This window comes from Emydura macquarii, unplaced genomic scaffold, assembly GCF_026122565.2.
Source record: "Emydura macquarii macquarii isolate MOO-44397 ecotype Brisbane River unplaced genomic scaffold, CSIRO-AGI_Emac_v2 contig_67, whole genome shotgun sequence".
In the NCBI taxonomy this organism is placed as follows: domain Eukaryota; kingdom Metazoa; phylum Chordata; order Testudines; family Chelidae; genus Emydura; species Emydura macquarii.
This window is the reverse complement of record NW_027130204.1, coordinates 1,289,923-1,312,284: the sequence shown is the minus strand read 5'-3', so window position 1 is coordinate 1,312,284 and position 22,362 is coordinate 1,289,923. Positions and strand designations below refer to the sequence as shown.

Below are 22,362 nucleotides of genomic sequence, written 5' to 3'. Positions count from 1 at the left end.
GCTGTTTGTCTTAATAAAATGAAAATCAAAAGTCTTTTTAAACCGCCCCAAGCCATAAACCACCAAAGGAAGGGAGAAGGAGAAGCTGGCTGTAGAGTCCCTTCATCCCAGAGTCCCTGGGTTTATTACAATGAATAACCTTTATTTACTTTCATTAGACTATTAAACACCGACACAGTCATTTTTCCCCCTGAAACTCTGAGCAGGGCCCATAAAGCAAATCCAAAGCCTAATTGAGTTCATTTTAATTTCTCTCCGATCACAGCGAATTACTCCGGTGATAAATCAGGGGGCAGGCTCACCCCCAGTAGAAGGCCTAATTTGCAGCTAATTACAAAACTGATTTCTACAGGAAGATCAATACGAGAAGGAATTGGAAATGACTAGGCAATCGTGGCCGGACAGGGACAGGAGGGGGCAGGGAGGGGGCAGCTTGCAGGCAGCGTACGGGGGAGAGTGGGGGTCGGGGAAGCCGGATTGGAAAAAACCGAGCCGAAAGAGCAGAAAATCAGTTTTAATTTAACGTAATATTAATCAGAGCAACTTTTCCTGCTTTTTTGTCGCTTCTCTGGTTTCTCCGAGTCTGGTGTGAAGGCTGCCACAATAAAAACGCAATTACTGGAGCCTTTCGGACAGGACACTCTTTCAAATTCAATGGCTCTTCCCCTCCCACCCTTCTGTTAGCCATGTGGCGCTTCCCCCCTCCCCAATTTCATACCCCGATGCACAAAGTGACAGAGGTGGCGGACGAGGCTGCTTTGTTTGTTTTTCAGGGCAGAGGTGGGGGGAAATCTCCCAGCAAACAGATCAGATACAATGGGCACCGGCCTAGGCAGGCCCCTGCCTGAAGCAGGAACGCCCCAGCATCCCTGTCATTTCCATCGCAACCTTCTGCCCCAACCACCAGGGAGTACGTGTTAGCCGTGCCCCTGCCTTTCCTTCGCCAGAGAGGCTGCCAGGTCCCTTTTTGCTCCCCTTTGAGCTTCTACGCACAAATGTCTCCCCTCACCCATGGGCATCAGGTGAAGTTCGGCCCCATTCCGTGCACGACTGCAGCAGAGTAACTCTCATTGCTGGCCCGTCTCTGTCACAGCTACCCACATGGGGAAGGAGCCACTGCTCACAGCAGAAACGAGGGTCTCATCCATGGCTCCCTGTACCCCGCCACCTTTCTCCTCCTCCTCTCCCATCTGTGCAGGGTTTGGCGTCGCTCCTCTTCCTCCCCCCATCTGTACGCCGTTCCCTTTCTCTCGACCCATCAATAGTGAGCTGTCTCTCTCCTCTCTTCCCCAGGGTAATGAGTACTCCCTCCCAGCTCTGACCCCCGGTCTTGATGAAGTCAAGTCAAGTCTATCTGCCTCCGCTAACCCAGACCTGGGGACCAATGTGTCAGGACCCCAGACGTACCCCGTGGTAACTGGTAAGCTGCCTGCCCAAACGGCAGACCTAAGTCTTTGGTTTATTCCCTCATCATCATTAGCATCTGCTTTTTCTCCTGATACAAGATACTTCTCTGTGGCTAGCACTGGAATAGACAGAGAGAACAAGAGAGCCCAAGGAAAATAAGAGGTAAAGAAAAGGTTAAAATGCCCACCACTGTCAGCCAGGAGTAGACACAGGCATGCCCAGATGTGCATTGGGCTAGGCTAGGTGGACAAAGAAGAGAATCTGTTTTGCTGTGTCCTATATTTCTCCTTCATGTTTGGAACAACAGACTCATTGCTTGCACCTGGACTTCTCAGAGAGAAATAACTGTTTAGGTTTGCATTTGGCCCTAACATTTGGAAGGGATACTTGCAAGCCAGGACTCTCCTTTACAAGCTAGGACTGCTAAACTTCCCTGGCTAAGCTCCCCTGCCCCTCAGCACATGTGCCTCTAACAGCATCTGTCGAAATAAACGGCTCCCAGCTTCCCTGCTCCCTTATAGCAGGTGCATTAAAATCAGTTAGTGGGAAGACAGAGGGAGGAAATGAGACCAAATACGAGACAGCAGGGGGACCAGAGCACAAAGGAGCAACGGACAATTTCTGAGCCGGCAGCTCCATTGAAGCCACCTCTTTCCATGTTGCATCCACAGGCCGGGGGCAGCTCAGAAATTGCTAGCACTGGAGGAGTTAGATTGTACAGATCCCCAGCAATGTAAGATGATGAATGGTTAAGGGGTGGCTTGATTAAGTCTATAAATATCTATATGGGGAACAAGTGTTCAGTAATGGGCTTTTCAGTCTATCAGAGAGAGGTTGAGCACGATCCAATGGCTGGAAGTTGAAGCTAGACCAATTCAGGCTGGAAATAAAGTGTATGTTTTTAATAGGGAGGTTAACTAAGCATAGGAATGATTTACCAAGGGTCATGTTGGATTCCCCATCACTGACAATTTGTAAGTCACAACTGGATGTTTTCCCAAAAGCTCTGCTCTAGGAACTATTTGAGGGGCAGTTCTCTGGCCTGTGTTATACAGGAGGTCAAGCTGGATGATCACAATGGTCCCGTCTGACCCTGGGATCTAGGAGTAGCCCAAGCCAGGGCTGCAGGTCCTATCAGCAAGAGAAGTAGCTGACTCATGGCCATAAAGCTGGCCTTGAATCACCCAGCAGGAAGGGGAGCTGGTCCCAACTTCTGGAGGAGGACATTGCTGCCCCGTGGCCTGGTGTGGCTGCTTGCAGATAGCCTTGGGGAAGCCCCCCAGGGAGGAAAGACTCCTGTGGATGAAGCATTTGAGACTCTAAGAGAAAGGGGCCGCTCCCCAGGAGACAGGGTGACTGAGAATGGCAGAAGATGCAAAGGTAGCCCATGACTGAATGAAGAATCGGGGAGGTACAGGGAGAGACCGTGACCTCAGGTGCAATGGTCCTAAGGACTGGTGGTAATGACAAAGGAAGCAAGGTGGAGTTGAGCCACCTTCCTCACTAGAGAAGTGGCTGGCTGGGGTCCCAGCTGCCGGTCTTTCAGAGGAGATGCTCAGAAAGCCATGGAACATGCAGCATAGCCCTATGTGCGAGGGACAAGGTGCTACACCCCAGCCTTGGCGGGAGTAGCAGAGCTCAGAGCAGGGAGGGCTCTTGCCAGCAATCTCCAAGGTGACATTTCCCTGGCTGGCTTGTTTGGGGAGTAGTCCCCTGAAATGGAAAGTGCTTTGTGGCCTGTCAGGGGGACCATGTGCTCTCACCCATCCTTTGTAGAAGACTCCCACATTTCCTTGCAGCAGCCATGGCTAGTAGCCTACAGGGTCAGTAGGCTGGTGGCCGAGCTGGGCAGGTCCAGTCCTTCCTTCCACCATTGACCTGTGCTGAAGGAGGGGAGCAAAGATTCATGGATGATAACTCCAGAAGAGCCCATGAGCTGATTTAGTCTGACCTCCTATACAACACAGGCCAAAGAACTTCATCCAGCATGAGAGCAGAGCGGAATTCCAACAAGCTTGCGACTCTGCCCAAGTTTTGGATCTAGCCCTCAGGAAGGAGTGAGAGGAGAGGCCCTGAGCTGATGCAGAAACGGAGCTCGGCACCTCCCCCATCCATCCGTCGGCCCACTTGCCCGTCCTGCGCCATAGAACGCTCCAGCTCAGCTTGGGAACAGCCCCGTCTGATCCATCTGGATCCGAGAGTGAGAAAAAGTTCATTTCAGGCCCAGCTTGACGTTCCCAGGTGGCAACTTAGCAGTAACATCTCAATCTGTATGCGACATTCCAATCAGGCACAGAGTAACAAAAGCAGAACCATTAACGTTGGGAGCTGTTTGCCAGCGGTAATGACGGGGAAACTGGAAATGAAAAGAGGAAAAAAGCCAGCCCAAGAGGCACAGGGAGGGACGGAGGAGCAAGGGGTGGAGAATTATTCCTCTGCACTTAGGCCAGGAACCAACGTTTGGATTAATGGCACCATTACCCGAGAAAGGACTGCAGATAATACTCATTCTTAAAATGTTTTTGCTGGCAATTAAACAGCTGCAGTTATTGATCTTCATTGATTTGATGTCCCCACTGATTTGCATAAGCCATTAAAGATGAATGGTTCCCAATGTGTTTGTTATGGGTCCAGGCAGAGTTTTCTGGAGGGGCTGTCAAGGTGAGGAACTGTGCGCCGCTTCTTGATCATCCATTGGCCAGGGGCTAGGGAAGGGGGCTGAACCATGCCGGGTATGGTGCAGGTTCCCCTCCTGCAAAGGGACACTGGAGCACATACGCACTGCCTGCCTGAAGATCAAGGCTTTGTCTGCTCAGGGCACTTGGAGGAGGCCGTGTGGCATCGTGGATTTGGCCCTTAGGAGAAGTGAGTTCTGTGCCTGGCTCTGTTTCTCACTTGGCGTGACATTCTGCCCCCACGGGGGTTTTGCCATTGACTTCAGCGGAGGCAGGATTTCACTCTTGGTGTGTAACATTGGGCAAGTCACATGACCTTCCAGTGTCTCGGTTCCCCAGCCTGTCGCATGGGGCTGATCATCATGACTGAGCACTAGGACGAGGACCAGTCTTATGAGGCTGGAAGGGGAAATAAGGAGGATTTGGGGTCACCCATACCTAAGTGACCTTTTTCTTCTCTACCGTTGTGGGTTCTCTCTGACTCCCAGCTGTGCAATATCTCAGCCTTAGAGAAGGGTCACTGGACATACTACACTCTGAGACTGTACAGTGCTGCCTACTGTCCAGGCTCTGGCGAGTTTGGGTGGAGGCTGGATGAGGGGGAGAGGCTCTCCAGGCTCCAGGCAGCGGGGGTCAGAGGGAAGGGCTCTCTCTGAAGTTTCCAGAAAGGGAACGCCACCTCAGAATAACATGGTGGATGGCTTTACTTTGATGATGTCTTTTCTGTTTGTGAAATCCAAGCAGGAAGTTTTTGAGTTAAATATTGCAGCCCATAACCCTGCAGGGATTGCATAGTATGCTTTGTGTTCCTCCGGCGTCCCACACAAAGCCGGGTTTACTTCAAACACCAGTGGATTCCTGGTTCCACAGATTGCACTAGGGCAATCCTGAGAGCAAAGGGAAGTGTGTGGTGCTAGAAGTCAGGGCCATTGATCGCTGACACTGTATGACATTACTGGAAGCAAAGAAGGCAGGGACCTTCTGAACACAAAGGGAAGAATCCCTCAAGAGATCCTAGCTGGCTTCAAGACTGAGTCTGATAAGTTTATGGAGGGAATGGTATGATGGGACAGCCTAGTTTGGTAATTAACTGATCTTTGATGTATTAGCAGTAAATATGCCGAATGGCTTGGGATGGGATGTTAGATGGGGGTGGGTTCTGAGTTACTGTAGAAAATTCTTTCCTGGCGTCTGGTTGGTGAGTCTTGCCCACATGCTCAGGGTTTAGCTGATCACCATATTTGGGGTCGGGAAGGAATTTTCCCCCAGGGCAGATTGGCAAAGGCCCTGGGGACTTTTTGCCTTCTTCTGCAGCATGGGGCACAGCTCACTTGCTGGTGGATTCTCTGTACCTTGAAGCCTTTAAACTATGATTTGAGGACTTCAATAACTCAGTTGTAGGTCAGGGGTCTATTACAGGAGTGGGTGGGTGAGGTTCTGTGTCTGTGTTATGCAGGAGGTCAGACTAGATGATCATATTGGTCCCTTCTGACCTTAAAGTCTATGAGTCTCTGAGTCTAAGAGCACCAGCAACATAGCATAGTGTGTATTCCAAGAGTAGCTGCAGTGGAATGGTTACAAAAGGCAGATCCTTGCTTAGCACAGCCAGCACTAAGGACCAGCCTTCAAACAGTAAATCTGGAACACGCCTTTGATGATCTCTTTGTCCCTGTCACGTCCTGAAGAGAGACCATCTAACGCCATTGACTCATAGTGGAGTGGGTGGACCATCCTTACGCTTCCTCTGAAACTTTGGCTGGTCATTTCCTTCCAAGGCTGATGCCAGCGGGCTGGAGAAGCTCAGCTGTGTAGTGTGCTGCTCCTGGCCCCCATGTGCCAGAGGATGGCCTCAGAACCACTAGCAATCCCATTTCCTGTATCTCGACTCCTGCACGAATAGGGGGTAGGGCAGGCTCCTTCTTGCTGGGGAACTGAGTGCTCAGAAGATGAAACTTGGGGCAAATCCCAGGCCCTTGGCAAGCAAACAGCTTTCTCAGAAACCACGGCCAAGCTGCAGCCACATCTGAGAACCTAGGAAAGAGCAAGGCCTGATTTTCAGAGGTGTTTTACTGAAGTCAGTAGGAGCTGCAGAGACTCAGCACTTCTGAAAATCAGGCCCCTTACCTAAATAGGAAGTTAGGTGGCTAACTTTGGGCCACCCACATTTGCCAATTTTCTTAGATTTCAAGGCCAGAAGGGACATTTATGATCATTTACTCTGACCTCCTGCACAACAAAGGCCACAGAATGTCACCCAATGATTCCTGCATTCAGCCCATATCTTGTGGCTGAGCTAGAGCACATATTTTAGAAAGCGTTCCTGTCTTGATTTACAGACTTCAAGTGATGGAGAATCCTCCACGTTCCTTGGTCATTTTGGCTCCCAGTGCTCCTACATGTTTTGATAGTCCCCATAGACATGTGAGCAGGGAGGGTATGTTGTATTGGGAAAGCAACACTAATGCTACAATATATACTGTGTGAGCTGATTTTCAGAGGTGCTCTGGGCTTGCAGTTCCCATAGACTTCAATAGGATTGCAGCACCCTGAAAATCTGGGAAATAAGAAGTAAATCCGGAGCAGCCAGAGTGAAATTGGACAGAAAGTTCTTTACCGGCTAGTGGCAACCAATGAGAATATTGTCCCCCAAGGGGTTGTGCCCTATCCATGGGATTGATAAAATAGTTGGAGCTTGACTCAGGTTTTGGGTCTCAGTGTTTGTGCATGGAGGTGCTGAGACCATGGGTGCAAGAACAGCCTGTCTCCCTCATTTGTAACTACCAACCCAGAAGCAACCGCGTTGAAGGCCAATAGGCACAGAGGGGAGATGAATATGCACCTGGAAGGAGAATGTAAACCCAGAAAATGTCAGTAGCTTGTTCTCATCCTCCATCAGCGGCTTCCACAGATCCCCCGTTCTTGGAAACTAATGAGTAGTTATCACTCCAGAAGGGAGCAGAGGAAAGCCGCATGTTTCCAGGAGTACTGGTAATGGGATCTAGAGCCTTTCAACAAAAAAAGGATGCTTACAAAAGGCCTTAGTTCTTCCAGAACAAAAGCTAAGGGCTTTCCTTAACATTCACCATATGGCAAAAAGCCTCCCCTTTTGGAATACGTGCACATGAGAAAAGAAGAGTTTACTGAGATATAATTCTGACGTGGCTTCAGTAATAGCTTGGTATCAGGGTAGAGGTCCTTAAATTCTATCAGGGAGAGTTAGCCAACAGGATAGCAATCAGAAGGTATGAGAAGGTCAATCCTGAGGGAAATAAAATGCAGTGGATACTCACAGATGTCTTGCAAGCTTCCTCGAGAACATACTATTTCACAGGAAGCTAAATCTGGAGATGGTCCTTTAAGAAATGTTTGTCTATAGGCAAGGAAAGAAAAAATTTCCCTCATTTGGCTCCTAGAAAGGGTCAGTATCAGCTAAATGACCCTTGACTGCAGCCATTTGCAGACCAGGCTGAAGCTATGATCCAAGAAAAGGGGCAAAGTTGGCAAACAGCTCCTTTAAAAAAGCCCCTAGACGTGTCTTCCGGCGAGGAGGGTTCTGAGATACTTCAGTGATCTGGTTAGTGTGTATGGACAGGAGCTGGTCAGTCTTCACATCACGGGTCCCCACAAGCCAAGCCACCAAGTGCAGAGGAATTGGCTCCAATGGAAACCCCTTCCTTCTCCCTGAGAAAGAAGGGCTGTCCTTAGAAGAACAAATAACATCTAGAGTGTCAAGGCCTGAGAACTCACCCATGATGTGCCCAAGTAGCATTATCAGACATGTGCAAGTGCCCTAAAGTTTCACGTTTCTCAAGACCTTGTGCATCAGAGGAAAGCAAAGAGGATTTCCTCCTGGAGAGAGGATAGAATGAGTGTAATAGAGAACAAGGAACCTGTACCTTTCTGGAGGAAAACCACATGCATTTGAAATAGTTCCTGGAGGCACAGCAATGTGCTTGTGACGATCCACATATAAGAAAATAGAATTCATCTCTGAAGGTCTCTGGACTATAGCACATACCTTCAGCTGCTGTCTTTGCCACTCAAGCAAACTGCAGTGACACAGTTTAACAGTGAATTCCAGTTAGAAATCCCTCCAATGTCGTGGTGAGACCCCCAGTGCTTTGATGGAGTGGGCAGAGAAGTTGAGACAACACTGTAGGCAGCCATGAAAATGAGGCTAAACGCTCCCTCTCCTCTCCCTGGCTTGGGATTGAAGCAACCTCCCCATCTCCTTGCTTGGATTGATGAGAATTCCCCCTCTTGTTCCAATCTGCTGTAACCACTGACTCAAGAGAACAATTCTGCCCCGGGATTGAGTAAACTGACCTACCAGTTCTGGGAGTTAGGAATTTCCTTCACAGATGGCAAAGCCTAAAGAAAGGCAGACCTCCAAGCTTTTACAGGTCACCCTCTTGGTTGGAACTTCTTACACCAAATATTCAGTCCTGCATACCCAGTGCCTCAGCTGAATGGCTGCCACCAAGAGGCACAGGGTAAATACTTATGGAACTGCCGAAAGCCCTGAGGAGATCGCTTGTTCCTGGAAATGATCCTGCTCCTCCAGGAGAATGGAGTTATTTTCTGTGAGAAGGACAGACTGCATCATAGAAATATGGCAGATTAGGTCAAGTGCACAGAGTCCGGTGCAGATTAAAGAAGAAAGGGAAAACTGGATCAAGGATGAAGATCTGCAACTGTATCCTTCTGAGATACCCGTTTAGACTTTGGAGAGCCAAGCTGTAGCGTAAGCTGCTCCTCTGTCTGGGATCAAACAATAGCAATAGATCTCATGGCACATCTGCAAACAAGGAGTGACTTCCCACCACCAACAGAGATGTTATCTCCTCAGAAAAGGTGGGAAAACAAAAGGCTTTACCCTGCTCAATGACTTCCAGGCCCAAATGGCGTGAGGTGATGGTTGGCCAAACAGCTTAGAAATAGCAGGGAGAGGACAAGAATCCAAGGAACTGGTTCCATGCTTTCAGGAGAAGGTTCATTGAGGATAGTTTTGAAGGCACAGAGGAGGAAGTAGACAAGGATTTTGAAGAGGAAGGACTTGACTGGGTTTGAAAGGCAGGTGGCAGTGATAAGCTGGAAATGGCTGGACCTGCAAGAAATGATGCCACCTTTACATTATATTTTAAGTCAGTTTGGTGCTAGTGATAGCAGTGAATTGATGTGCCCAGATCTGTTTAGCCTCAGTGCAGGTTCAACTCTGCAAATATACCTCAATCCTGATCATACGGGGCCACCTCCAGGGAAGATTACATAGTCTCTATGCCCCCTCACCCCTAGGCTTTCCTTAAGAGGCTGCCAACAAGAGAGCCAATGAGTGCCTCTTGCGATGGTGATTTCTGTGACATGGACACTTGCGCAACTGGAATGAGACTCACCAATCTCTTTTACATCCGAGTCAGTCAACAGCCATCATCAGACGGCAGAGACTTTTGAGCTCCACCAACCTGGATTGGATTCAGGCAGGCCATCTGCCAGTAGAGTCAGAGCTGCCCCTGCATCCTTTCAGAGAGCTGGATGGCATGTGCACGACTCTGGCCTTCCCTCGTCTGTGTAGAATCAGGGAAGGACTCCCCAGGAAAATGTATTGTGCCTCAATATCTATAGAAGAATATTTCTACAGAGGAAAGACTTCAGTTGCCTAGGATGCTGAGTATGCTGAATATGCTGAGTATGCTGGAAACTGACACAGTGCCCTGCTCTGACAGTATTTCTCAGATTGCCCTTTGAAGGCATCTTCATTTAGTTGGCCACATTTAAGCCTCAGTGCGGCAAAGCATTTAAGCCTGTGCTTCACTTTAAGCCTGTTCTCATGTGAATGCAACATCCCGATGAACTGGGAGTCAGGCAAATGGGACTGCACTGAACTCATGCAATTGCCAGATTTACCTGGCACCTCATTCTTTGTCCTGGTTTTACCAATTGTGCTTGCAGATAGATGCTCCTAGAGCCATGTAGACTTTATTTCAGTGGGGTTGCACAGATGATTAAAGTTGAGCATGTTCCGACAGAATGCATGCATCCACTCAGTCCGCTGGAAGCTTTGTGCGAGGAATGTGTGTGAGGAATACAGAGCCTTGATTTTCCCAGCAGGTCTCTGCCGTCCGTTTATTTAAAGAGCTACTGTTGACCCCAAAACTGTAGATTTTGTAAAAAAGAAGGTGCTAGGGCATTCCAAACCCTGATATCAATGTCGATATTTCACAGCAGCTCTGACTTTCAAGAAAAACCAGGTTTGTGGTTGGTCCTTTGCGTATGTATTTCCGCAATTCCCTGCAGTGCTGAGAACCCAAAGGACAGCACCGGGCTAGGGCATGGGAAATGGAGAATGAATCGGAGCGGAAACAGAAGCTAGCAGTGAGCAGTTCACTCTAAGCGCAGTGCAAGAGCAGCTGCCCAGCAAAGCAGATTAGAGTCTTTGCATTTTTTCTATTGTTATAACCAAGGGGCTGTTAGCAACGCAGGGAAAGGGGGAGAGATTTTTAAATACAGGCTGATTTTTAGCTTTAGCGTGATTTTCACAACTTTCTTGTGAAGGGAAAATCCGGGAATGAGAAGTGGAAACAGCAAGAGGGAAAGATACAGTGTGTTGCACCATCTCACTCCTTTGCAGGACTCCTAAAATCAATGGAGCCACAGCCTCGCCTGATCGAAACTGGAGTGGCTTCATTGACTTTGGTGGAACGTCACCAATTTACAACAGCTGAGGATTTGGCCTCCTGCCAGTTGGCACGGGGCAATCCGTTCTGAGTGAGTGGGAGCTGCCATGGGGAAGAAGGATGGTTAGGGCATTAGCATAGGACTAGGGAAACCTGGGTTCAAGATCCTGCGTTGTCACAGACTTCCTGTGTGTCCTTGGGTGAGTTACTTAGCCTCTCTGTGCCTCAGTTCTCCATCTGTACTCTGGGGATAATAGTGCTCCCTACCTCACGGGGCATTGTGAGGATAAATGCACTAAAGCTCGTGAAGCGCTCAGGTACAGGAATGGTGGCCATATAAGTACCTTAGATAGACCCAGGGAAGTACTGAGAGCCTCAGAAATATTACTGAGACTGTGCACAGCAGTGCATTAAGAAGGTGTGCCTAGTGATCTCGAGTGGGGATGTGCCAGCCAGCAATTGCTTTCCTTGTTTAGTGCAAAGAAAAGAAACCCCGAATGCACCTCTTTTGTCCTTCAAGAAACCGGCACTGAAAAACAAGCAGCTTATCCTTCCTGCAAATCTCCCCTCCCCGCCCTGTCAGCAGCAGACAGGGCAATAAAAGCCAAGATGAGTCTCTAAAGGAACCCAAACTGTGAATCTTCCTCTCATTCTGTCTGGCCAAAATCACGGGGGGAATTTAGGTCAGAGATCACCAATTCCACCTACCCGCCAGGATAACAGAGGAAAGTGTTAGGAAGGAAGGAAAACAGCCATAACTCAGCGAGTGCAGGGGGGTAGAGAAGAACTGAAAGTGGGGAAGATATTTAGTCCTCTGTTGCACTGCCACAGATGAGCATCCTAATGGCTACACATCCCTGGCCCCCCAAAAAACTTTCCCCAACATGACTCTGAGTGGCATCAGGACACCAAGTGCCCTTTGCAATGCACAGGGAGCTTGGAATAGGCTAGGACGAGGCTCTCCACTTCTTGGGAGGGGTCACAAGTCATTCCATTTCTGATTCAATTACTGGTCGATTTCCATAGTAATAAGACATTGACAGATACTGCCGGGCTTCCCTAATGCAATCTTACCGAGGGACATCCCTCCCAGTGAGAAAGAGACAAGCAGCGTGTCGCAGCACCACGGCTCGTTGGACTGATGCCACTGCAAGGATGTGTGCACATTGGGGGAGGGTGTGGGGGGGAGGTCCGTCTGCCTTCCTTTACCTGAAATACCATAGAATCTGCAGTTGAAGTTTGGGATGGGTTAAAATGAAAAATGGGTGTCTATTCTAGGTGCTTATGTGAGAGAGAGATTCCTAGGACCTAGGAGGATGGAGATAGATAGATGGATCAATCAATCGATCTTGCCGACATTGGCACACTTTGCAGCTGTAATTCACTGCTGGGGTAGCCCTCCCAGCGGTAGCAACGGGGAAAGCTATGTTGTAGACAAACATAGGGGCTTTTACTCAGGGCAGGGTTAGATAACAGGGTGGTAGAAATGCTCATGTGTTCTCCATCAGTGGAGCTGTGTTGGAGGTGAGTTACAGCTATGCAGTTTCCTAATGTGGACGGACGGACGGACACACAGATGCTCGTCTGGTCCTGTGATCATTCGCTCCCTGTCAAGGAAGGTCTCTGGCATATCTGCATCCATGTCCCCCATTGCCATGTTGTTCTCCACCTCTACATCCCCCTCCATTGAGTAAGAGATGCTGCCTTTGAAAGGTGTGAGGAATTTTTCTTCCTAAGCCCTGATGTGTGCAAGTGGGGACTGGGATCATCTCCACTGTGAGTCTGGCCAGGGCTTTAACTACCTCAAAACACTGGGACAAATAGCTTCTGGTCCTTTAACCCTGCCCAGCTTTGCAAGGCAAGGCCTGGTGCTGTTGTTCCCGTTGCAAGGGCTTTAGTCAGCCTTTCAAGCTGAAATCCTCTCTGTGGTGACTGGGCCGAGAGGAAATCCAGGGGCTGGATCAGATTGGCCTAATGCTGCAGCAGCTTAAGCAGCCTGTTTTACCAGAGATTATGGTTTCACTTACACAGCGCGCCTGAAAAATGTTGCGGTTTAGAAGGGATTAGAGCTGAAAATTCAATGCTTTAAAAGAGAAATAAAGCAGAGGAGGGATTGGAAAAACCCAGTGTGCCCGGGGGCTGTGTAAACAGGATTAACCTCTGCCCACACCACCCTTCACGCCTGCCCACCCACGATTCCCTCCACTAGCCCTGCTCCCTGCCCCCCTCTCCTCCTGGGTGCCACCCACGCCTGCTGTGAGATGCTAGAATATGGTGTGACCATGAAGGGGCTGGGAAAGTAGCTGTGGCCACGTCACCAAGACCTCAGGGATTCTCTCATCTACAGAGCCAACAACAGGGGTGTGCTGACTAGCCAGCACAGAGACAGGGCTCTGGGATGCAGAGGAGACGGTTTGAAACAGCAGTAGATCGGAGCGCATTAGGGGACTTGTAGTGCGTGGTAACAAGGGCCACATGGACAGTTAGTGAGTGGCAGAGCTGCAGATTCACATCCCAGCTGGTCGTGCACTAAATTGCCACATTGATCAGCCCTGAACTGCAGCTGTGTAGAGCAGCATGCGGCCACGTATTGCAGAAACAGTGCACTGAGATGATAATTATGCTACTGACTCATTAACTGCACAAGAGCTGTCCCCCTCCCAAACCTTCCTTCCACCTCCCCAAAAAACTCCTGTGCCAAGCAGAGCTTTTTATGCCCCCAAAGGCAGAGAAGCTGACAACCCCATGAAGTCCACCAGAGACTTCATATTGCCAATCTCAGTAACGTGGGAGGCGCTCAGCTTCTACACTGCTGTATGGCCCGGCAAATCTCCAGGCTAGAAAGGTAGGGAGTGATCACGGTAGACCATGGTGCTCTTGATACAGGTAGCCAGGCACTGATTGATCACATTTGTCATTTTGCACTGGAATGTGTCAGATGCTATGTCCTCACTGCAGACAGACTGCTCAGGGTGCTTTGTTGGCCATCAAGGTCCCAGATCCCTGGAGGAGACCATACATAGCAAATTTGCCTTTTTGACAGCCAGCAAATCTGTAGGAGACAGACAAGGACTTTATGGTGCTCTCTGAACAAGCAGCACTCACAGATAGACACTCTCCCCTCTCTCGCCCTGAGTGGGCGCTCCAACCTAGCGTCAACTTAGGCACTGGAAGATGATGTGGTCTGTCCAAGTGATGGAAGAGTCTGAAAGACTTTGCCATGTATCACATTCATAACTCTCTATACAACCAAGATCACCCAAGCTGACCCATCTGTTTGCCCCTGACAACCCCTCCCCTGATGGCAGAGTGATGCCATTCATTGACACAAGGTTTGCCATGTCAAACTTGGATTGGGCCTGATCCCACCGTACAGTCTTCCCTTTCAGATTTTCAGCCACTGGCCTCCATTCTTGAGGGCACAAAGAACCGTGGGTGCTACGCCATGTCCATGTTTTAGATCACTGAGCTGGGTGAGTCCCTGACATAGACAACTAAGTTGGAGGTCCAAGGTACATGTCTGGTAAACCTAGCTCCCTGAGAACAAGGTGCTACCTAGGTCTTCACTGAGTACTCTGCTGGCCAATTCGATCTGGCCCATTTCTGCCACACATCCGGGTTTCCCATTCAGAAGATGCACCCTTCTCCTCCACCGTGGAACTCTAGCTTGCATCTGAGATGACACAGCAATGACGTTTGCTAGGGAAAAGATTTTGGCATCACATCGCCATTCATCTTGGCCCCACACAGAGGACGGAGAAGCAGGAAGGACAATGCGGATGCTTCAGATCATCCTTCTCCCATCCCTGCCCCCTGCACTGCTCCTTCTTCCATTCCATCTTGTCCCGCATCCTCCTGTGCATCCCTCTCCTCCCCGCCCTGCTGTACTGCTCCCTCCCGCCCCGGCAAAGGCATTGCTGAGATCAGAACCTGGGCCCTGGGGAACATTCGCTGCTATTTCTCCACCCTGGCACCTGTGTGATCTGCTCCCAACCTTCTTTTTTTTTTTTTCATTTTTAAAATTAATCTGCCTGTCTTTTTTTTTTTAATCACTCCATTTTCATTCGCACGTTTTGTTCTCCCCATTCCCTATCTGTCTGTCTTGGTCCATGCCTTGCCCTACCACAGAAAACCTCTCCTCTCCCCAAGAGCCTCATGGAGCCCCCCTCACCCATTTCACCCCCACCGCACTGGCCAGCGGTGGGCAGGCTGATCTCCGGCCCTTCCACATGACTCTTACCTATGTCACCCCTTCTGGGCAGTCCAGGAGCTAGCTCTTCTGATAGCAGGGAACAGGGATTATTCATTCATACAGGGGATGCTTCAGGCAAGGGACTCAGTCCCAGCTGATGTGGAGATTAACCCTAAACCTAACTGCAGGCTCTTTAAATGTGAGTTAGAAAAGTGAATGGGAGCTAACAGAACAAGCCCAAAGGCCAGTGCTATCCTCCGAGCTGTGTTTATGGCTTGAGTTCTCTAGCTGGGGGTCGAAAACTGGTTTCAGGGGTCGTAACCACCCTTCTTTCACTATGCAGTTAAATGGGAGAAGGGATCACAACTAGCTAGAAGTGGGATCTGGGGTGTGGGGTGCAGCTCAAGCATGGAGAAGGTTGAGAACCCCGGGGACCGGGGAATCCTGGGGTAAACTAAAGAGGCTGGAGTGCTGCTGTGTGTTGCCCAGGTGCCGGCATCGCGGGAGCGCTGTGTGCAGTTCTTGCCCCCAACTAAGGAAAGAGCTAGACAACCTGGAGCTGATACAAAGAAGGGCATCAAGAATTGTATAGAGGCTAAATGATAAGACATTTGGGGAGAGGGTGGAGGTGATACAGTTATACAGTCTCGAGAAGGTAGGACTGAAAGGAACAGCCTTCAAGCTAACAATATAAATGAAGAAAGAGACTTCTTCATGGTGTAAGAAGCTGGCAAGACAAGGAGCAGCAGCCTGAGGTCAAAGAAGGAAAAATCTGAGCTAGATACTAGGGAAACTTTTAACCAGCCAGGTCAGATAGACAATGGAACAGACTCCCATGGGAGGCAACCAGGGCACCAACACTGCAGAGAGTCACAGACAGGTTAGCTGAGCAGGAGCAGGGTGGTTCTGTTACCTCTGCATTTGGCATGGGTGCGACTGCTGCTGGACTCCTGTGTCCAGTTCTGGTGGCCACAGTTCAAAAAGGCTGTTGAGAAATTGGAGAGGATTCAGAGGAGAGCCGCGAGAACGAAGAAAGGTTTAGAAACTTGCCTTCTAGTGATAGACGCAAGGGGCTCAAGCTATTTAGCTTCACAAAGAGGAGGTTATGGGGTGATTTGATGCTGATCTATATGTACTTACACAGGGAACAAATATTTGATAATGGGTTCTTCAGTGTGGCAGACAAAGGTCTAACATGATCCAATGGCTGGAAGTTGAAGCTAGACAAATTTGTCTGGAAATCAGGTGTGAATTTGTAATGAGGGTCATCAGCCATTGGAACATCTTACCAAAGGTCGTGGTGGATTCCCCCTGACTGAAAATGTTTAAATCAAGATGGGACGTTTTTCTAAAAGATTTGCTGCAGTTCAAATGGGAATTATTTTGGAGAGGTTCTAAGCCCTGTGTTATGCAGGAAGGCCGACTAGATGATTACAAGGGTTGAATCGATCAGATAGTAGGAACGACATCCTGCAAAAGTGTAGTGATGCAGACTGGATGACCCAAGGTGGGGGTTCTGGCTCTGCCGGCTAGGGAATGTGTTTCATGTCCTTTTCAGTTCAGGGCCCATGACGTCTTTACGTTTGGAAAGTGCCTACTGCAAACAGATAGTGCCATCTCTACCCTCTGCTTCTTCCTATGTTGTTGTTATTCCCTCGATTTCTTATGTCTCTAAGCTCTGGGTCTCTCACAGCCCATCATGTCCTGCTGCTGTGTCTCCAGCTGTGCTACCCTAGTCACACATTCGACAAGCAGCCTGTGGAGCAGAGTACAGTGAAATGTTTCGGGAGATGCAGGTTCCCTCAGTGTCTCTCTGCCTTCAGGCCACGGATCTGTAGCTAGGAGAATGATCAAGGTTCTGTTCTCTAGTTCGGCAAGCCTCAGTTGCGTCGAGGGCTCCACATTGATCTCTCAGGAGGCTCCTGGGCTGCGGGAATGGCCTGGCACTGGAGGCTTGTCAGCAATCGGACAGCACTCTGACTTTGTCATTGACCTGTCAGCTCAGGTGGGTGATAAGCCCATTTGCCCCCTGGCAAAGACTGAAAGATGGAGGTTTGTATGCAGGGCCTCCTCAGGGCATCACCGTGGAACCTTTGATCACTTTACTGTTCTCCTGCTCGTTTGAATAGCCCCACTGACGTCAGTGAGTGTTCACCACCCTGAAAAAAGGTTCCACAATGGGGCCATTGAGGTTTTTTGAGAGGCAACCAAAATCCCATCTAAAGAGCTAGGTAGCTTTACCTCTTTTGGCCCCAGAGTGTCACAGGCTCCAGCAATCTACAAGCCAAGTGAAACCCCAGCAAAGCAAAGCAGGGCCCCATGTGATGCCTGCTGAGGGACCCATGAAGAAAGTCTGATGTCTAATCTGGTCTGATTCCACCAGCGCCAAGATGGTGGTTCAAACTGCATAACCAGACTGACCCAGACGGAGAAGATCTGTCACCTTCTTTTCCAAGCCTGGGATTGTTAAAGGCACTTTAGGGAATTAGGTGGCCAACTCCCACTGTATTTCCCACATCTGGGTGTGAATGTAGGTGGGGGGTGCCTACAGCTGGATCTGAATGTGGGGGGGGTAGCTATACCTGGGTGTGAATGTGAAAGGGGTGTACCTAGAGCTATGTGTGATTTGTGTGCATGTGTGCCCACATTTGAGGGGGAATGTCAGCGCGTACACACGTCCCCTGCCCCAGCAGCATTTCAGTACAGGGATGTCAAGACTCTCGCTCTCCCCCACTTTTCAGTGCTGTTTGGCCCCACTTGACACCTGCTGTAATGTGCCCATCTGCTCAGTCTGGGAAAGCCCAGGGAGTCCAAAGCCTGGACACTCCAGTGCACACACAATTTCCCACTCCCCCACGAGGGAGAAGATGAAAGAAAGAACAATCCACACGTGACGGATGTTAGTTACGTTGCTTAATGCATAACTGGCAATCACTAAGACGCCACTGTGATGAGGGTGGGATAAGAACCAATAGAATAGAATAGAATGGCATGATGCACTCTGAGGCATCATCAGTGGGGAATGGGCAGAGGGCAGCAGAACCAAGACACCAGTTCCCACCATTGAACTGAAGTGAGACAGCAATGGCTGGGACCCTCTCAAAGGACAGGCCAAGGGCTTACATCTCTTCTTATTTTAACAAGTCTGGTTCGCCGATGACTAGTCAAAGTGCCAAGCTATGACACTGGTTCTACCCACTGTGCCCTGGGATGTGCTCTCCCTCCTTGCTCTGCTGTGTAGAAGTAATTTACCCCAAGGGCTGTGCCAGGTTTAGGGCTAGTGCTAGGGCCAAGTCCACAGATTTCACTTCTCCCATAAGCTGAGTTGAAACAGTGGGCCTGGTTCCCCTTACATTTACATACACCAGTGCTACTCCATTGACTTACTGGTCCTGATTCACATGGGCACAGATGGAGGAGAACTGGGAACCTGGTCTCCAAACAGAACAGAGACTGGATTTAACAAGGCAACGGCCAATGGCACAAACTCCATGGCAAGCTACAGATCAGCAGGAGATGCTGGAGGGTTGGTGTGGGCTGAGGTTGAGCTATGAAGGTTCCAGCAGCTGTGGGAAAAGGATTATCTTAATTTATTTAGACGGGTTTTGGTTTTGGTTTTGGCTTGAAACTCCCAGCAGCTTCTGAGATGATTTTAGTTCATTTAAATGCAATGAGCGCTAACAGCAAATGCCCTCCTCACTGGCCCATTTTCAGGCTAACCCGTCCAAATGAGGATGTGCCTCTGGCAACAAGCAAGGAGCCTACAGCTGCACTTCCTTAGAGGTGAAAAATAACCTCCCGCCGAACCTAGCCCCATCCATTAGGTTAAATGGAGCCAAGCTGCCCAGCTGGCCTCAGTGAGTACGGTGGGATGAAATTAATCACTCTGAGCCTTGAAGAGGCTCCATTTCAGCACCCGCCTTTGCAGCTTGGACTCAAAAGCCTGAAGGTCTCCAAAAGAAAATCTTCCAATGAAAAGGAGGGTCAGAAGTCCAAGGTGGAGTCTCAGAGCATTTGGTTACTTGGTGTGGATAAAGAAGGAGACCCCAGCCGTGTGCTGAAGGATCTCAGTTCAAGTCACTGCTCATCCTCTGTTCCCACTTCCTTCTCTTTCCAGGTCGTGACATGGCAAGCACCACCTTGCCTGGTTACCCACCCCATGTCCCGCCGACTGGACAGGGCAGCTACCCAACCTCAACTCTCGCAGGAATGGTACCTGGTAAGTCAATGCCAAAAGCAGCCGTGTTTTGCTTAGCCAGCATCTAGGCCTTGATCATTCTGCTCAGGCACTCAAGTGGTCTCCTAAAGCTCTAAGTCCCTTCACAGCAGTGTCTCTGTCTCTGCTGCTGGTAAAGCCCTGCCTATCCGCAGAGGAAATGTCATGTGCCGACAGCTCAGGGTAACTAGCTACCCAGGGCTCAGAAGAGTCAAACATAACGCACTACTCACTGCCCAGGAAAACTGATTCATCACAGCTAAGGGCAGCTAGCTAGCTCTAGCCTATGGTAATGAACTACTTTATGGTAATTAATTAATCTTAGCATTCATTAACTGTGGTAATTAACTTCCAACTGTCCACGTAAATTATTATCCACTACTCACAGCTCAGGATAATTAACTACCCACCCATCTAGGGTAACAAGCTTCCTTTTCTCCAAAGCCCAAGGCAGATGCCAATGGTAGCTTAATATCTACAACCTTGGGCGGCTTCATGCTGCCCATGGCCTAGACTTGCTAAGAACCCATTGCCCCCACATACCAAGAATCAGTAGCAATGCCCAGCTCAGGGAGAACTAACTACATATTACGACAGCCCCAGGGCTAACCAGCCACCCACAGTCTGTTTGCTGCTATCTACAGCCACTGCCCATAGACCAAGGATATTTAACTACCTGCTCCGTGCATCCAGGAGACAAGTGGCTGTCTGCTACCCATTGGCTAGGGATAAATATCTTCACTCAGCACATGGACGAGTAACTCATATTGCCTGCTGCTCATGGAAAGGCCAACTAGCCATTGCCCAGACTCCAGGAACAGCTAGTGAAGGGTCTGATCTGGTAAACGTTATTGAGCATACTGCTAGTCAGTGGGGCTACGCACAACACTAAACACTATCACTGATGATAAATCTTTGCAGGTCTGAGCCCTAATATCCTTAATTGACTAATCCCGGCTTACATCCCTAGAGGTACTGGCTAGTAATAGCAGTCTCTGCCCAGGGCTAACAAACTACCCACTGCCTATAGCCCTAAGATAACTAGCAAAGCCTGGGGATATACTCGTAGGGCTATAGGAACAGGAAAAGCTATTTTGGCCCCCACTCCAGCCCCTTGCACCACTCTAGCAGAGCAGAGAGGCTTCAGAGCTTGCCTCACTGGCTATCTGTGTGTTGAAATCTCCAAGAGGTATAGAGTCAGCATCATTTAGAGCAGCCCCATGCCTGTTGTAGGTCATGCCAGGGGCTGGTTTGGCCCCCAGCTGGCTTGAGGGTGAGAGGAACACAAAATTCAGTCAAAAACTAGCCCTAATGGGTGAGTTCAGCTAATCACATATATACTGTCCATAACATAAAGCTTATAACAGATTTATGCTTAAAGCAGCGTTGCTGTGTCTTTACTGCTATTTTAACCCAAATTAAGAACACACCTCTTTTTGCCGTGTAGACATACCCTTAGTAACCCATAGGAGATGATTTAAGAAGTAATTTTCCTTGAGTCACTTAGTGACAGTGACCACTGCATAGAGAAATTCAACATCCTCACAGCAGGGATCATACCAAAAACTAGCTCTGGGACAGTCAGCTTTAGAAAATGGGCATTTGACAATAAGGAAGATGGTCAAAAAGGCCCTTAAGTCAAGGGCAAAGGAATTCACTCCTCATATGACAACAGAGTCACCCAGAGCATGAAGACACCCAGGAAGGTAAGGACAAAATGTAGATTAGTTAAATTGCAAAGTGCAAGAGGTTATTCAAGTCAATTAGGTGTCCTGAAAATGAAAATCCAACCATGCTGGGGCTTAAACCAACCTGAGGGTTAGGAGGACAATTTTCCTGTGGCCTACTTGGACATGCTTTGGTGTTTCTTACACCTGTCTAGGAAGTGCCAGGTGCTGGTCCCCCTTTTAGTCATAGGATACTGGACTGGATGGATGGACCACTGGTCTGATCAAGTCTGGCAATTCCTATATTCCAGCCCAACTGGAGCCAACATAAACGGTGCCCCATAGAACGTAAGAGAGACATTAATAGGCCTAATGGGGAATGTGAAGTGCAAACATCCAGAGACTTAGATATAAATAGCAAGAAACTCTTTAAGTCTATCAGAAGCAGGAAATCTGCAAGAGCAGGTTCCCTGCTGACCAATTGGAGAACACCTTCCTGGGACGTGATCAAATGTGCCGACATGCCAGAGAGCTGCATTGTCCAGTTGCTTTGAATGTCTACTCCATTGCAGGGATCTTGAGGCTAGGTCCTCATCAGAGGAGCCTCTTTGGAGTGTTCCCTGATTTACTGGTTCCTATATTAAGCTGCCTTGGTGCAGATACCAGAGCATAGATGTGACTCTGGGGTTGGACCTGAGGTGCAGGTGTATAACCTAAAGAACTGAATCATAGGAGACAACACAGGCTTCTGTGAAGAAAGGCTCAGAGTCAGTGGATGGCATTCAGGATACAGAGGGACACAAATGGATTGTCCCAGATTGGGACAAAAAGCCAAAATCTTGAAATATTTGATGGAACAAAATATTCCAAAGTATTTTGATGCAGTAACATTGAAACAAAACATTTTGATAATGTCAAAATGCTTAGTTTCAATCATATAATATGTCAAAGAAGCATGACGCAAAAGAAAAAAGTTAAACAAAAGGGGAAGGTTAAGATGAAATTAGAAAGTTGAAACAAAATGAGGAAGTCTAAATGAAATACTCAAGTTTGAATTGTTTTGAAACTTGTCTGTTGAAAATTGAAATTGACACATTGCCGTGAAATATTTCAATTTAGCTGAAATAGAGTTTTGAGAAGGAAAACTGTTCCACCTAAAAAATATTTGGCCAGCTCTAGCCAAATGCATCTCTGCTACATCAGTAAAACCCTGCTGACATCAAGGGGTTGCACTGGTGTAACAGAGAGGAGTTTGTCCCCCTTACAGACACACAGGCATGTGCAAAATGGGTAATCTGGGGTACAAGTATCCCTTTGGCTCATGCAGCTGCTGCCTTAAGATGTGTGCTGCATTTGCAGTCACCTGTTTGCACACATTTCACAGCTGCAACTTAGGCTCACAGGCTCTAGAGATGGATGGAAGCTACTAGGTCATTTAGTGCATCCTCCTGCGAAGGGCAGCAATTGGTCACTCAAAGGAGGATTAATCAGCCATTAAACTAATATTACGCTGGATCTGTGCATGATCCAG

The 22,362-nt window shown here is 48.8% G+C and overlaps 1 protein-coding gene across 1 annotated transcript in view; it reads left to right on the top strand.

Moving 5' to 3' along the window:
• PAX2 (paired box 2) overlaps positions 1-22,362 on the top strand; it is a 99,166-nt gene that overhangs the window by 67,773 nt on the left and 9,031 nt on the right. The window contains exons 7-8 of the mRNA XM_067537347.1: positions 1,294-1,420; positions 19,066-19,167. Coding sequence (XP_067393448.1) covers positions 1,294-1,420; positions 19,066-19,167 — 229 coding nt within the window. The remainder of the gene's footprint in view (positions 1-1,293; positions 1,421-19,065; positions 19,168-22,362) is intronic.